Source organism: Stenella coeruleoalba (genome assembly GCF_951394435.1).
Source record: "Stenella coeruleoalba genome assembly, chromosome: 11".
NCBI lineage: Eukaryota > Metazoa > Chordata > Mammalia > Artiodactyla > Delphinidae > Stenella > Stenella coeruleoalba.
In genome coordinates, this window is record NC_137157.1 from 57,852,707 (window position 1) to 57,867,256 (window position 14,550).

The following is a 14,550-nucleotide window of genomic DNA, read 5'->3' on the forward strand; positions in this document are numbered from 1 at the left end:
TGCCTGCCGCTGCGCAGCTCTGACGGGGATGGATGGGCGCCCCGCGGCTCATTCGGCCCGGAGATGAGAATCATTGATCACGGAAGGAAACCCCATCACGTCTTTCAATAGGGCTGACAAACGACGCCCGCCGCCCCCCCCCACAGCCCCCGCCTTCAAGGCACCTCTGCGGTCTCAAGACCCCTCCGCTAGATCCGCCGTTCACCTTTGCCCCTCGCCCCCCGCCGCCGACCCCTCCACACGTCCCAGAGCATCCCCGCGTGGGGGGTTGGGCAGGAGCCGCGCCGCCTGTCCGGCCTCTTGGTGCAGCCTCCATCCCTTTTCTCCCAGTGTCCCATCTTTCACCGTCAGCTCCTCTAGATCCTTCTCCCCTTCCGCCTCTGTCTCTGTCCTTGTCTCTGTCTCCAGCCTGGCCCTGTCTCTGTCCCTATCCTCTTGGCTGTTTCTTCATCCCTCCCTCCTCCCACTGGTCTCTCTCGCTCTCTCTCCTGCCCAAGGAGTCTTCACCTGTCAGCTGTTGCTATGCGCTGAGGCTGTGGCTGAGATTGTGGTATGACCGACACCTTGACAGCGAGAGATAGGGACAAGCAAAGACAGACAGAGAGACAGACACATACCCGGAGACACCAGCACATGCCCCCAGGCATGCACACAGGTACATCACAGGGGCAGGCCACACTGTAGAGGTGAACATACAGGCAGAGAGAAACACATTCACACAGAGAGCAGCACACACACACAGACAGGTACACACCTCGAGGCACTGATCCACACAGATGGACACACTCGGTTTACACACACACAGAAGCACACACAGAGAGAGAGACAAATGCACACTTTCACCAAGAGACAAGCATACCCAGCCAGGTACTCAGAGCCGACGACCGACCCCACCTTCCTTGCCTTGGCAGAGAGGCAAACATCCACATACGTAGATGGACACACACTCAGGTGTACGCCGGCACTGGCAGTCCGAAAGACAAGCCCAGGAACACACAAAGACAGATATAGGGATGTGACAGACACAAAACAAGGATTAGGAATGCTGAGAAGATGAGGCAGACACAGAGACACCCAGACAGACAGACAGAAGCCAGGAGGCAGGAACCTGGGTGCAGGCGGGCCAGAGAGGGAGGCGGGAAGGGGTAGAAGGCCCAAGTCCAAGAGGCTCCATCCAGAATCCTGCGCCTGGCCAAGCACAGGGGCTGCTGAAATGGTAGTGGGCAGTGGGGGAAGTAGGCACACTCAGGCTCAGGGCACCCAGGACTCTTCACTAGAGTCCTGGTTTTCTGGAGTCCTACCCACCCCATCTCTCCTCCTTTTCCTAGTCTCAGGTCACTGCTTTCTGTCTCCAGCTACACACACACACACACACACACACACCACTCCCTGTCTCCATCTCTGTGTCTCTGTCTCTCATTCCGTCTGTATCAGCCTCTGCCTCTGCCCCTGTCTCTTCTCCATCTCTGTCTTAGGTCTCTCTGCCATCCTTGGCAGGTGAGGAGTTTTTGAGGACTGCCTCCTGGTAGACCCTCTCCTGGCCATCCTGGCGGGCAGAGGGAGGATGCTGACTGGAGGGGTGTGTGTTCCAAGCCGCAGCTGGGGGCCCCTCTCGTTCTGCCCAGGATCTTGAGGCGACAGGCAGAGAATCAGTGGCTCCCCGGGGGCGCCAGATGCGCGGCTGGCAGAAGGAGGGAGTGAGGGGGTGGGGCTGGTGGTGGTGGGTAGTAGGCAGGCGCTGGGGGAGGGAGAGGAGCCGGCTGGAGGAGGGTAGAGGGGGTGTGGCAGAATAGCCCAAGGGAAGGAAGTGAGAGGCTGGGCTGGGGTCCGCCTGGAGGTGCATAATTAGTGTACTGGGGAGGGGGCTGTGCTGGGCTTAAGGATGAGCTGCGCTGCAGGAGTGCGTACGCCACCTGGTGGACAGATGAGGACACAAGCCTCCCTCTAAGCGATCAACAAGGACGCCTCCTTTCTCCAGCAGGATCGCTCTGCCCTGGGGCCCTAGGGAGCCCGGGAGGCAGTGGAGGATAGCAGAACTGGCTTGGAAGCTGAGGCTGGAGATGGCATCTCAGGCCTAAGAGGGAAGGGGAGGGCTCCTGTTTCTAGAGGTGCTTGGACCCATAGCTTCCTCAGGAAAGGAGGAATAGACTGAGAAGGTTAAACCAGGGAGGCAGGGGGAATGAAAGGCAGCGCTCCCCCCTTGGGCTTGGCAAGGGTCCTTCAGACGTTTAAAGCTGCCATCTCTGAGCATATTTGCTACTGTGCGGAGAGCGGAGCTCTAACCCTTTCTCAATCTTGGACCATGTAAAGCGGCGTGACCTTCTGCAAGAGGTTCCCTTCTCTGACCAGGGGCTGAAGTAGACCTGGTACCCCCTTTGGTTGTAGCAGTCCTTTCCTATCAACCCCTGGGATGTGAGATGTGTCTGTTGGTGGACCGTGGGGCCTGGAAAACTGGTCTTCCCAGCTTTAGCTTCCGGGGCCCTCCTCCTCCTGAATCCAGGGTTCTGACTCTTGGCATCTGATTAATTACCCTCCATGAAGTGTGAGATGTCGGTGCTTCAAGAGCAAACTTAGAGAGAGCTGTATGGGACCACCCTGAAGGATTAGAAAGCCGTTCAAAACCCCAGTGTGTTCATTTCTTATTGTGGGATTTCTCACTGTGGGAGATAATTTTGGGTAGGGGTGGCAGTGTTGTCCCATAAAAGTGACAATACAGAGAAACAGATCTTGGAGTTAGTGTCCTAGAGCCAGACAGAACACATGATCCAGAGAGGTGAAGTCACTGGTTCAAGTTCACACAGCCAGGAGAAGCAGGTCTTTCTGGTCAAGTCCAGTGCCACCCACTTCCCTGCCACAGCCCAATGAAGGCGGATGGAGCTCCAGAAGGGCACCGAAGACCCGATGCGCAAGCCTCCCTCCAGCACAGAGCATGGCTCCCTCTGGTGGCTGGAGCATGAAAGCACAGGCCAGCTCCCAGAGTCTCACACTCAGGTAGACACAAACGGCTTTTTTTTTTCTTTTTTTTTTTTTACAGTTTTATTTATAACAATATCTGTGTTATTTAGTTGTAAAGGAATTCAGCAAAAATTATTAAAACGTTCATATCCCCAAAACGGGGCTGCCCGCTTGCCCTTCCTTGGTGTGCCCCACTTCCTCCTCATCCCCAGGGGAGGGGAGCCTGGGGGAGTGTTTACCAAAGAAAGTCTCCAGCCCTGGGAGCCACAGTGGGGGCACTGGAGAGGGGGAGGGCCTGTCTGGTAGGGATACTGAGTGTGGCCATCTCAGAGGTGCCCCTAGAGTAGGGGCTGGGGCATGGGATGGCCTCCCCCAAGAAGAACTAAAAAACTCCATCCTTTCCTTCCTACCTCAGCCGGAGCCAAGTCTTCCAGACAAGGGCAGCAAAGGACTCACCCGCCCCAGAATCCCAGAGTCAACCCTCAGGGAGCTGGGAGGGGTAGGGGCGATGAGGGGGGAGAGCCTTGACGAAGTGTCTTGTACAGGGAGGGGGAGGCAGCACCATCAGCTCTCCCAGTGGGGCTGCGTTTTTGGTGGGAAGGTGGGAGGCAGGGCCCCCTTATACCGGTAAGTTGCAGGGGCCCCCTTCCTGCGCCCCCTCCCGGAAGGCAGCATTGGGCGGGGTGCTGAGGAGCAGGCAGGAAGGAGAACGGAAAGAGATAATACTGTGCCCGCTTGCTCGCTTGCTCACTCACATATAAAAAGTAATTCCTTCATTTTTACATTTATACATCCCAGCAGGGCTGGGGAGGGGTTGGCGGGGTAGGATGGGGGCTCCTTGAAGGACCTCTCTGGCAGGGGGCAGGAGGCTCTCTGCAGAAGTCCGATGGTGCAGGATCCTATGCCAAGGGGTCCCCTATCTCGTCCTCAGGGCCCCGGCCCAGGAGTTCTCGCTTCTCATCCGTGCTGGCCAAGGAGTGGCGGCTGCCATGACCACCCATATAGAGTGTGGCGTACACGGGGTTGGTGAAGTTGGTGGGCTGCAAGGCGACAGAGCGGTCAGGTGGGGCTCAGGGGCTGGGCTCTGCGGCCCGGGTACCCCATCCCCACCTCCATTCCATCATCCAGCCCAATACCCTTGGTCACCCCACCCACAGCCCTTTGTCCCTGTCCTGGAAGCCTCCTCCTCTGTCCTCCCAGCCCACCTTGTCAGGGTCCAGGGCGAAGTCGGCATCCAGTAGGCCCCCTACATCATCAGGCTCCCCGCCTTCGTACATCTTATACGTGGGGTTCCCAATCTCCACGTTCATGGCCCCGTTGGTCATCCGCTGATGCTGGAAGCCCTTAGCCCTGGGAGGAAGAAGGAGGTTGGGGGCAGGGATTCTAGCGGGATATGGCTATAGGGTGGTAAAATCATGGCCACAATTTTCCAGACCCCCCATAACTCACCCTCGGACTCGCCGCTTGTACCAGAACACCACTCCTGCTACCAGAAGCAGCAGCAGCAGCAAGAGCAAAGGGATTAGGATGGAGGCCATATCTAGAGGGGAGGAGGTGGGAAGCTCAGTCTGAAAGGCCTGGGAGGCACAAAGCCCTCTGTCCCAGGTCCCGGCAGCCCTGCCTCCCCAACCGCTGCCACCTACGTCCAGGCTGCTCTTGGCCGACCACGTGCTCCTCACACCGGGGTCCCGCCATGTGGGGTGGGCACCTGCAGACGGGAGGGGCGGAGCTGAGGGGGCATGTCGTCCACAACCGTGGCTGACGGGGAAACCGGGAGGGACCGCAGGATTCTGCTGGTCCAGCTCAGACTCGGGGGAGGGAGGGATAATCTAGGCCTCAGTGAGGCACAGGCCCAACTCACTGGCACTCGGGCATCATTTTGCTGTTCATGGTGCAGGAACCGCCATTGCTGCAGTGGCCAACGCAGGTCAGACAGCTGGGGGCCACCCGGCCATCGGAGCAGCTGCAGGAAGGAGTGAGAGGCTGGGCAGGGCTGACGGAGGGCATCTGAGATGCTGGGGAAGGGGCGGGGCGGGGCTGAGAGGAGTGGGCCGCGGGTGGGACAGGGCGGGGCCCCACTCACTTGCAGGTGACATCCCCGCTCTGCTTGTTGACCACGCAGGCCCCGTCGAGACAGCGGCTACACTTGTTCACCTCACACCTGGGCCCCTCGAAGTAGGCGGTGCAGCGGCACTGCCGGGAGCCGTCAGCAGCCATCTGGCACGTGCCGAAGTTCTCACAGTAGCCAGAGCACTGCCCTGTGGTTTGGGGGGTGGGAGAGGAGGTGCCTCGAACGCCACCCTCAGGAGGGTCCCCCAGAGGTTGTGGGGGGCAGCTGCCCACCTGAGGGGTCCCCCAGGCCTTTTGGGTGCCTCCCGCCTCCTCCTGAGCCCCTGGCTGCCCCCACGTCACAGGCTCCAGGATACAAAGATGTCCCGGAGCATCCTGACAGGGCACTGCTTTTGCTTGAATAATCCCGATGCCAGAGGGCTCACTACCTCGGTGGGGAGTGTGCTGACCCCTCCACAGGGGAGCACTGGCAACTTGGGCCTGGCTGGGCCGCAAACGGCCTCTCTCCAGAGAACTCGCACCTGTGACATCAACCTACGCTCTCAGACCCCCAGCTCCACCGTGCCCTGCCCCAGGGCCCAGGGACGGCTCACTCACGGTACTGGCAGCGGTCGCCCAGGAAGCCAGGCAGGCATCGGCACTGGGGCTGGTTGCCCTGGTTGACGGTGCAGGTGCTGTTGTTGGCACAGTACCCCGCACACACCTGCTGGGTGCATTTGGGGCCCGTGAAGCCTGTGGGGCACCGGCACGTGGGCATGCCTGGCGGGAGAGGATGTGTGAGCGGGGCTGTGGCCCACTGAGCCGCCCTGCCCTGCTGCAGGGGAACAGGGCTGGGAGGGCCTGGGCGGAGGGCAGACGGCAGAGGAAAGCAACACGGGGCTGGGGGCAGGGGTGAAGTAAGGCCGGGCAGGGGCTGGGGATTTGTCTGAGCGCAGGCGGCTTGCTGGAGGGGCTGGGGGCCCAGGGGCCGGGAGGAGTCCCGGCAGGAGAACTGAAGGCCATACCGGAAGGGGAGGCAGCACACGTGCCCCCGTTGCGACAGTGCTCCCAGCACTGGTCCAGCTCACACTTGTCGCCCGTGTAGCGGGGCTGGCAGCGGCACTTGGGCTGTCTCCGTGCATTGAGGAAGCAGCTGCCACCATTGAAGCACTGCAGGTTACAGGTTCCGGGCCGAGGAGCTGCAGGAAGGATCACGGCGGGGGGTGGAGAGCCGGGGGGTGGTGAGGGGAATTCAGGGGCTGTAGGGAGGAGGGCTCTGGAGCACGGGACGGGGGACCGGAGAGGGGCGTGAGCATACCGTCCGGCGGGGGCGTTGGCGAGGGCACGGCCACACAGGTGCCATTGTCTAGTCTCTTCCCGTTGGGACAGGTGCAGACAGGCCCACTGGGGCTCAGCAGGCAGAGCCACTCGCACTTCTTGCGGTCACAAGGGTTGGTCACTGCAGGTGAGGGCAGGGGTGGGAGGATGCTGAGCCCTGTGGACCCAGAACCTCCCCTGCCCACCAGGACCTGAGGCTGCAGCTTGGAGACTCAGCACCCCCTGGCCTTCCCTGCCCCAGCCTGGGCTCTCCGTCTCCACTCACCTTCAGGCTGCTTGTGCTGGTGGTACAGGACCACATCCGAGGCGTGGCTCAGGCCCCCCGTCAGGTTGATCAACGGGCTATGTCCAAACTTATGGATCTTGAAGACACGATTATTGATGTAGGTGACGCCATAGATGTAATCCTCAAAGACGTCGATGCTGAAGGGGTGACTGAGGCCTGCGGGGGGGTCAGAGGGGACTCAGGCCCTGGTCACTCTCCAGGACAGTGGGCGCCAAGGCTCCCAGGTACAAACATCCCAAAGCAAACTCTCCTCAACCTGTTCCTCCTGCTGTGGCCACTACTGGCAAAAGGTCCCATCAGCCCTAGACGTCTGGGGTCAGGGTCAACTTCTGCTCCCTCTTCTCACATTGGCTGAGTTCCTATTATTACCCATATTGCCTCCACGCAGCTCAATACTCATTGGTAGAATGAATGAATGGAAAAGTGGCCCAGAGGGTCAGGGTGAGCCTCAGGCCTGCAGGACTGGTGCAGGGGGTGTCTGGTTGGGAGGGGCCTGAAACGCACTGCAAGATTGTTGAGGGCCAGGCCGAGGAGGATGGTAGGTGCTAGGTGAGGCCTTGGGCTCAGAGGGGAGGACAAGGGCCCGAGGCTGCTGGTGGACTCTGACCTCGTTTGCTGTCAGCAGCCACGATGGGGTCAGTGCCGTTGAGCCGGATGCTGCCGATGACTGAGAGCTTGGCATCCGCCCAGTACAGACGTTCATTGTGGTAATCCACGGCCAGGCCTGGGGGAGCAGAGAGCACTGTGAGGGCCCAGCCCCCCTGCCCCAGGCTGGGGGAGCAAGCGGGACTGTCTCCATGTTTGGGACAGTTCCACTCTGTTCCCATGATCACTCCCAATCACCTCTTCTGGGAAAAGCCTCCACAACCCATCTGTCCCATCCCAGTCCAAGCCTCTTCCCCTAACTTTTGTGTGGCCCCAGGCTCAGCGAGCCTACCCCTCCCACATCCCCTGCCCACTTCTGCACGGACCTGTGGGCCACTGGATGTTGTCCTGTACCAGTGTCTCCCGAAGGGTCCCATCCATGGCTGCTGTTTCAATCTTGGGGTGGTTCCCCCAGTCTGACCAGTACATGGTGCTGGGGAGGGAGAAGGAATGAGTGTGGCTAGGACCTGGGCTCCCACAGGAGGCCACTCAAGGTGGGCACAGGGCACAGAGACTGCTGGGTACACAGAGAGGAGGGTGTTCTTGTCCACCTCCTCCAGAGAGCAGTGGGGGGAGTCAACTTCCTGACCAGGTTAAAGATCTTTTACTCTAAAACCACACTGTGCTGCTCCAGAGTCGTCTAAGTTGGCAGAGCTGCCCCCTGGAGCAGAGGAGAAGCCCAGAAGCTGGCTGCCCGTGACAGCCAGCCAAGTGGAGGTCAGGCCCCACCTGAGCAGGCCAGCAGGACCCCAGGCAGCGTCAGGGAGGGCCAGGGCTGGGCGCAGCCTGGAAGACCCAGGGGCCTGCAGAGGACTCTGACCTCAGGCTGGTCTGGGAGAGGAAGGACAAGCCGGGGGATGCTGGGCACCCACCTCCAACCCAGGGGCTTCCTAGCCCCAGCCCAGATGTCTCCCCCCGGGACCCCTGCCCACCCCCTCAGCGGGTCCACCACGATGGCGTGGGGCTCGTCAATCATGCCGGAGATGAGCGTCTTGCGGTTCTCGCCCTTCATCTGCGCCACTTCAATCACATCTCGGCCCGAGTCGGTCCAATACACGTTCCCGGCAACCCAGTCGATGGCGATGCCCCTTGGCATCTTGAGCCCTGAAATCTGGATGAGGGGGTTACAGTTTCAGAGGCTTCCACCTTTTGTCTTCCTGCCCATCGTCCAGCCCCCCGACACCCGGTCAGCCTGTCCCTGCTAGATATCGCGACCCTGATTTATTGAGGAACAGAGTAAAGCCCAAAGAGACGAAATAGGTTAGTAAGATGGAATAGGTTAGCTAGTGGGCTGCCTGTGACGATCAGGAACTGAACGTGGCTCTGATGCTGCTGGCCAGGTGCCCCCTGTGCCCTGTAGCCTCGGGCTGCCATGCGGCAGAAACACCTACTGACAATGGTGCTGCTCTGTCTACCTGCTGTCCACGCCTCATGACGTAATCCGGGGTCTGCCCTGCATGCCAGTCTCACCCTTTGGCCCTTCCTCTGTCCTCTGCAAACTCTGCTCTGAACAGTCTGCTTTTTGGAGTCTTCCCACCCAGCCCGTGCCTCCACGCAGGTCCCACCCCAGGCTGGGTGCTCACATTAAGGTGGGTGACACCCCGGTCAATCTGTCGCCGGTGGCGATTGGAAGTGGTGGGAGGCGCAGCAGGTGGCAGGCTACGGTAGGAGATGGTGCCCGTGTGCCAATTGGTCCAGTAGACGCGGCCAGCCTTGACATGGACATCCATGGCATCGATGCGGACGCTCTCGTCACCCTGGAAGGCCTGCTCGTAAGCCGAATGGGGGTGACTGGGGAACAGGCTTCGGATCTCGTTGTCATCAGCGATGTACAGGACCTGATACTCAGAGCCTGGAGGGACAAGAGGCCAGATGTTGGTGGGGGTGAAAGGTGGGGCTGGGGGCTGCTGGGCCCGGTGCTGGAAGGAGCCGCCGCAACGTGCTCCCCACCCAGCCCGGCGCCTTTCACACTAACAATGTCTCTTCTCCTAATCTAACCATCTTACCCAGTCAGAAGCCTCTGTCATCCTGCCCCAGAGCCAGGCTTCAGGACTCCAGCCTCAGCCCCTGGAACTCCCCTCCCCTCCCCGCCCCTCCCCTCCCCTCCTCTCCTCTCCTGAGGTGATCTAGTGTGACCTGCTGACCCTCCTCCTCCAGCCTCATGGACTTCTGCCTCCTTGTGGCCTCTGCTAGTATCACCACAGTCCCTGCTCCACACTGATATCTGCTTGCGGGTGCACACACATGTGGGGGTGTGTGAGCATGGCCACGGAGGGGGGCAGGTGTGCATGGGCATCTGCGTGCACTTGGGCACGTGTGGTGGGGTTGTGTGTGCACAGTGTGTGTGTGTGCCTGGGTGTGCATACATGGATGTGGGGTGTGTTTGTATACAGGCATGAGGAAGGTGCAGGTGTGTGTCAAAGCATATGTGGGTGTAGAACTCACATGTTCTCACCAAAAAAAAAAAAAAGTAAATACGTGAACTGATGGATGTGTTAACTCGATGCAGGGGGAATCCTTTCACAAGGCGTATGTACATCAAATCATCGCCTTGCACACATTAAATATCTTACAATTTTGTCAATTATACCTCAATAAACATGAAAAAAGCATAATGGGAATATGCAAGTGGGGTACACTTGGCTCTGTAAGTGTGGTGATGCCGCCTGCGTGCTCTGCCCCCAAACTTCCTCAGCCCCAGGACCTCGGGCCCCTGCATGGCTGCCAGAACGGAGTGCAGAAAGCTGTACTGAGGGTCTGGAATTTCAAGCTTGGGCAAGGGTGCTTGGAGGAAAACACGGCGTTCCAGGTCCCGTTTCTTATCCTGGCATTGTAAGCCCCGCCCCCTCTCTCCGCCCTCTCCCAGCTCCCACCTTCCGCCTTGCAGGTGTTGTGCGTCTTCATGAAGTTGCGCGCGCAGCTGCACAGGTGGCCGCCCTTGGTGTTGTTGCAGAGCTGTGAGCAGGTGCCGAAGCGCAGGCATTCGTTGATGTCTGGGGGTTACACAGGAGGGTCATGGAAAGTCTTGAGTCTGGGGCTTCTGCCCTCCCCGCTGGGCCCCACCTTCCTACCCTGGCATCCAGGCTGGCCTGGCACCGTGTGGAAGCCAGAGCGGCAGGCACAGTACGCGGCTTTCTCGGTGCGCACGCAGCGTGCCTCATCCCCGCAGATGCTGGCGTTGGCGGCGCAGCTGGTCAGCTTGGGGTCTGCAAAGACAGAGAGTCTAGGCCTGGGCTTCGGCTCTCAGCCCCTCCCGGCCAAACCCCGCCCCAGCACGCCGGGTCTCACCGATGCTGCAGCCCTCCTCGTCAGAGCCGTCCCCGCAGTCATCGAACATGTTGCAGCGCAGCGAGGAGGAGAGGCAGTGCTGGTTCCGGCACAGAAACTCCTTCTTGTCTTTGCAGTGGGGGGTCTGGGCTGTGGGCGGCTCTGGGGGAGGGCGGGGCTTGAGGTCCTGGGTATTTACCACCCTGCCCCCTCTTCCCACTGGAACCCCCAGTCAGTCACGGGTAGAGGGGGTCCCAAGCCTGGCTGTCAAGCTTCAGGGGAAGCTGGTTAAACATCCAGATTCTCAGTCTCCACCTCAACACCTTCCTCAGGGGCTTCTTTCCCAACAAGACAGGGCCTCCAGGCTCCCGGCAGTGGATCCTCCCCTCTCCCGGTGAATCGGCTCAACAGATGATGAGCCCACCTGGCCCAGCCCCACTGCCTGCAGCACCCCCACTCTAGGCGGCCCAGGCTCCCCCTTACTGGCCCCCTGCTCACCACAGTCCTCCTCATCAGTCCCATCCCCGCAGTTGTCCGTGCCGTCGCACTGGCGCCCGATCCACAGGCAGACGCGGTCGTTCTTGCAACGGAAGGGCCGGTTTGGAGGGCACACGAACCTGGCTGCAGCAGCGAGAGGAGACAAGTCAGAATCAGCCTGGGAGGGGGGAGCGGGGGCGGGCCGAGGGCCACCAGGGTGCGTCAGAACCCGCCCACGCCCCGACAGAAGCCCCGCCCCCGCCTGGGAGCCCCGCCCTGTCCGAAGCCGCGCCCCCACCCAGGAGCCTCACCGCACTCCTCTGGGTTCTCGTCTGAGTTGTCTCCGCAGTCGTCCTCGCCGTCGCACTTCCACGCTAGCGGCTTGCACAGGGTGTTGTTGCACTGGAACTCGTCCAGGGGGCAGGTCCGCACTGGGCGTCAGGGGGAGCAAAGAGTAAAGAATGAGCCCAGAGCCCCAGGCTGCTGGCGGCCGGGTCTTGCCCAGACCCCTCCCTCCAGGGGCAGAGACCTAGAGGGAACACGGGGAAAGCGGTGGTACCACCAGATCGAACCCGAGTTTCCTAATTTTCTACCAGCCGGGTAAGCTGGGCAGAACTGCCTCCTCTGGTATTTAGGGGAGAAGAGGCATTTTTGGGGAAGTGTCCAGAGGAGTCCAGAGAGCCCTCTTTCTCTAGTGGTGTGGCAGGGCTCCGGGGCCTACTGTAGTTCAATGGCAGGTACACTCAGCTGGGAGTCAGGAGACCTAGGTTCCAATCCCTGTCCTTAGCCCACCAGCGCAGAGCTAGGATATCTGCCCTCACTGCTCCAAGCGCCAACCTTCTCTCACCCGGCCCGCCCACTGCCCCAGGAAAGGAAAGTGAGCAGGGACTTGACTTCTCAGGGCAGCTGACTGCTGTGTTGGAACTTGTGGGATGGGGCCTGGGTGGACACAGCCCACAGGTTTCTGCTGGATTTCAACCCAACTGGCTCCTGATTAAGTGCTACTGCGGGGTGGCGGTAGGGTGGGAGGGCTGGGGAGCCGAGCCGGAGGGGCTCACCGCCAGTGCCGCAGGCTTCCTCGTCACTGCCGTCCATGCAGTCAGCATCTGCATCACAGCGCCAGCGCAGGGGGATGCAGTGACCACTCTTGCACTGGAACTGGTCCATGTCACAGCGGGGGGTACAGTCTTTCTGTGGGCGCAGGAGCAGCATCCTGGTCAGACCTGGGCACCCCTGCAGGCCTGCCCTGACTCTTCTAAGGCCATCCCTCCCTCCTTCTGGTCTCCCTGCCCACCTCGTCTGAGCCATCTGCACAGTCATGATCCCCATCACATTTCCAGCGCCCAGCGATGCATCGGCCATTGGCACAGGAGAACTCACTCTCAGAGCAGGGCCGAGGGGCTGGGAAGGACAGGGGAGAGACAGGCCCCAGAAGGGTGGGCATACGGACTCAGCCCTCGAGAGCATCTCCAGCCCTTGCAGAGCAGTATCACCCATCCCTGAGTCCCTGAAGGCCACAGTTGACTGGCATAATGACCAAGATGCTCAACTAATCCTGGGCAAGCCAACTGGCTGTCCTCATAGGACCGGTCAGGCCCAGAGGGCACTCACACTTACCCGTCTGGGGCAGACACACTAGAGAGGGCACGGGTCCCCGGCCCTGCCCTCAGGACAGACTGTGTGTGGGGAGGGCAAGGGAGGGGCAAGACCACTAAGACAAGCACCAGGGTTTAGGGAGAGGCCAGTAAAGGAGGATGGGCTGGCACAGCACGGGGACGGGTGGGCTCTGGGGCAGCAGCAGGGGGATGTGGTAGGAGCACGGGCACATCAGAGACACCTACCTCTGCAACCCCAAGAGGACAGTGTGAAAATGGAGAGAAACATGAGATGAGGTGAAATGGCACAAACTCAAATACACAACATGGAGCGGGGTGGGGTGGGGTGAGGCGGGAGGGAGCTCCTGACCCCCAGCCCTGGGAAGCAGCCACCTGCTCTAGTGCAGCCTGGTGGCGGTGGGGCAGGGGTACTGAGCGGGGAGGTCTCCTGGGGGAGGACACCTGCTGGGCCGGGGGGGATGGGGTAGGGGACATACTGCAGCTCTCCTCATCGGAGTTGTCGCCACAGTCGTTGTCGTAATCGCACTGCCAGCGGCCCGGCACACAGCGGTTGTTCTTGCAGCGGAACTGGTAGGGCTCACAGGTACGCTCGTCTAGAAGAGGCAAGATTGAGGGGCAGTCAGGGATAGAGCGGGGGGCAGACGTCAGGGCCCGGAAGGTGTGGTCAGGATGGCCAGGAGCGGGAGAGTGGGCATTCCAGCCTGACAAAAAGGTCAGCAGTGGGAGTCCAGGCTGCATTCTGAGATGTGGAGTCTATGGGGACTTCTGGGGCAGGAGGGACACGAAAGGATGGAGCTGCTCTGGGGAGGGGATCGACAGATCCCATAGGGTGGCCAGGTGTGTGCCGATGAGGTGCTGGCAGGAGTGGGGACGGGAATTAGACAGGAGTGGGACCCAGGCGGCAGGCAGCCCCAGCCCTCCCCGTCAGGTGCCTCTCCCTGGAGCAGGGCTGGGGAAGCTCACCACACTCTTCTTTGGGCTCATCCGAGCCGTCCCCGCAGTCGTCCTCTCCATCACACTTCCAGCGCGCCGGGATACAGCGGCCCGAGTCCTTGCAGCGGAATTCGTCCACTCCACAGGTCATCTGGGCTGCAAGGGGGTGGCCCAGCGATGAGGGGGAGGCTCCTTTCAGGAATGCACTGGGAGGGTGCGGTCTGGAAGGGAGCGGCCACCGAGGGGGGTCACCCGTGGGGGTGGTGGGAGCAGCAGACACTGTGGAGGGAGGGTGGGCTCCAGGAGACTCACTGCAGTTGGCGGGCTCGTCACTGCCGTCCACACAGTCGTTGTCCCGGTCACAGACCCAGACGCGGGGGATGCAGCGCTTGGTGATGGAGCACTGGAACTGGTTGGGGGCACAGGTCACCTCGGCTGCGGGGTTGGGGAGAGAATGAGGACCTGCCCATTCCACCTGCCCCGCACAGTTCAAGATCCCCATTTTCTCCCTCTCCCAAGCCCTGGCCTTGTCCTGGTCCTGCCGGCAATTTCTTGGGAGGAAGGAAAATCATCTTCAACTTTGGTGATTTTGTCTTCTGGATCCGCACATCTCTACGACGTGCATGATGATTTTACGAGCAAACCAAGTCACACCCCATATAATTCATGTTGCTCATCTAGTAACATTACTTGAGAGCAGCACGACCCCTAGAAGAAGCGGGGGCTAGATTTCAATGTGAATCGTGTTTCCGTGCCCGTTTTCCACCACCCCCCTCCCTGCCACCACCCGGGGCACTCACGGCAGTCCCTCTCGTCCTCCCCGTCTCCGCAGTTGTCCTGCCCATTGCAGCGGAAGATGCCGGGAATACAGCGGTTGGTGTTGGTGCACTTGAACTGACTGGGCAAGCAGACGTGGATGTCTGTGGGGATGGCAGGAGGGGAGGGTAACTAACGGTGGGTGCAGGATTCGGGAGGGGCGGGGGC

General features: G+C 60.6%; 1 protein-coding gene across 1 annotated transcript in view; it reads right to left on the bottom strand.

Moving 5' to 3' along the window:
* Window positions 1–2,887: 2,887 nt before the first annotated feature.
* The window catches only part of LRP1 (LDL receptor related protein 1), a 78,909-nt gene continuing 67,246 nt past the window's right edge, over window positions 2,888–14,550 (bottom strand). Inside the window, exons 65-89 of the mRNA XM_079936706.1 lie at window positions 14,367–14,486; window positions 13,879–14,001; window positions 13,597–13,722; window positions 13,110–13,226; window positions 12,312–12,418; window positions 12,076–12,208; window positions 11,329–11,448; window positions 11,039–11,161; window positions 10,562–10,702; window positions 10,345–10,479; window positions 10,147–10,266; window positions 8,857–9,125; window positions 8,206–8,384; window positions 7,600–7,706; window positions 7,236–7,352; window positions 6,608–6,784; window positions 6,323–6,463; window positions 6,030–6,203; window positions 5,623–5,784; window positions 5,039–5,213; window positions 4,817–4,918; window positions 4,599–4,663; window positions 4,405–4,495; window positions 4,161–4,305; window positions 2,888–3,995 (exon numbers count right to left, since the gene is read on the bottom strand). Coding sequence (XP_079792832.1) covers window positions 3,855–3,995; window positions 4,161–4,305; window positions 4,405–4,495; window positions 4,599–4,663; window positions 4,817–4,918; window positions 5,039–5,213; window positions 5,623–5,784; window positions 6,030–6,203; window positions 6,323–6,463; window positions 6,608–6,784; window positions 7,236–7,352; window positions 7,600–7,706; window positions 8,206–8,384; window positions 8,857–9,125; window positions 10,147–10,266; window positions 10,345–10,479; window positions 10,562–10,702; window positions 11,039–11,161; window positions 11,329–11,448; window positions 12,076–12,208; window positions 12,312–12,418; window positions 13,110–13,226; window positions 13,597–13,722; window positions 13,879–14,001; window positions 14,367–14,486 — 3,410 coding nt within the window. The 3' untranslated portion in view covers window positions 2,888–3,854. The remainder of the gene's footprint in view (window positions 3,996–4,160; window positions 4,306–4,404; window positions 4,496–4,598; window positions 4,664–4,816; window positions 4,919–5,038; window positions 5,214–5,622; window positions 5,785–6,029; window positions 6,204–6,322; window positions 6,464–6,607; window positions 6,785–7,235; window positions 7,353–7,599; window positions 7,707–8,205; window positions 8,385–8,856; window positions 9,126–10,146; window positions 10,267–10,344; window positions 10,480–10,561; window positions 10,703–11,038; window positions 11,162–11,328; window positions 11,449–12,075; window positions 12,209–12,311; window positions 12,419–13,109; window positions 13,227–13,596; window positions 13,723–13,878; window positions 14,002–14,366; window positions 14,487–14,550) is intronic.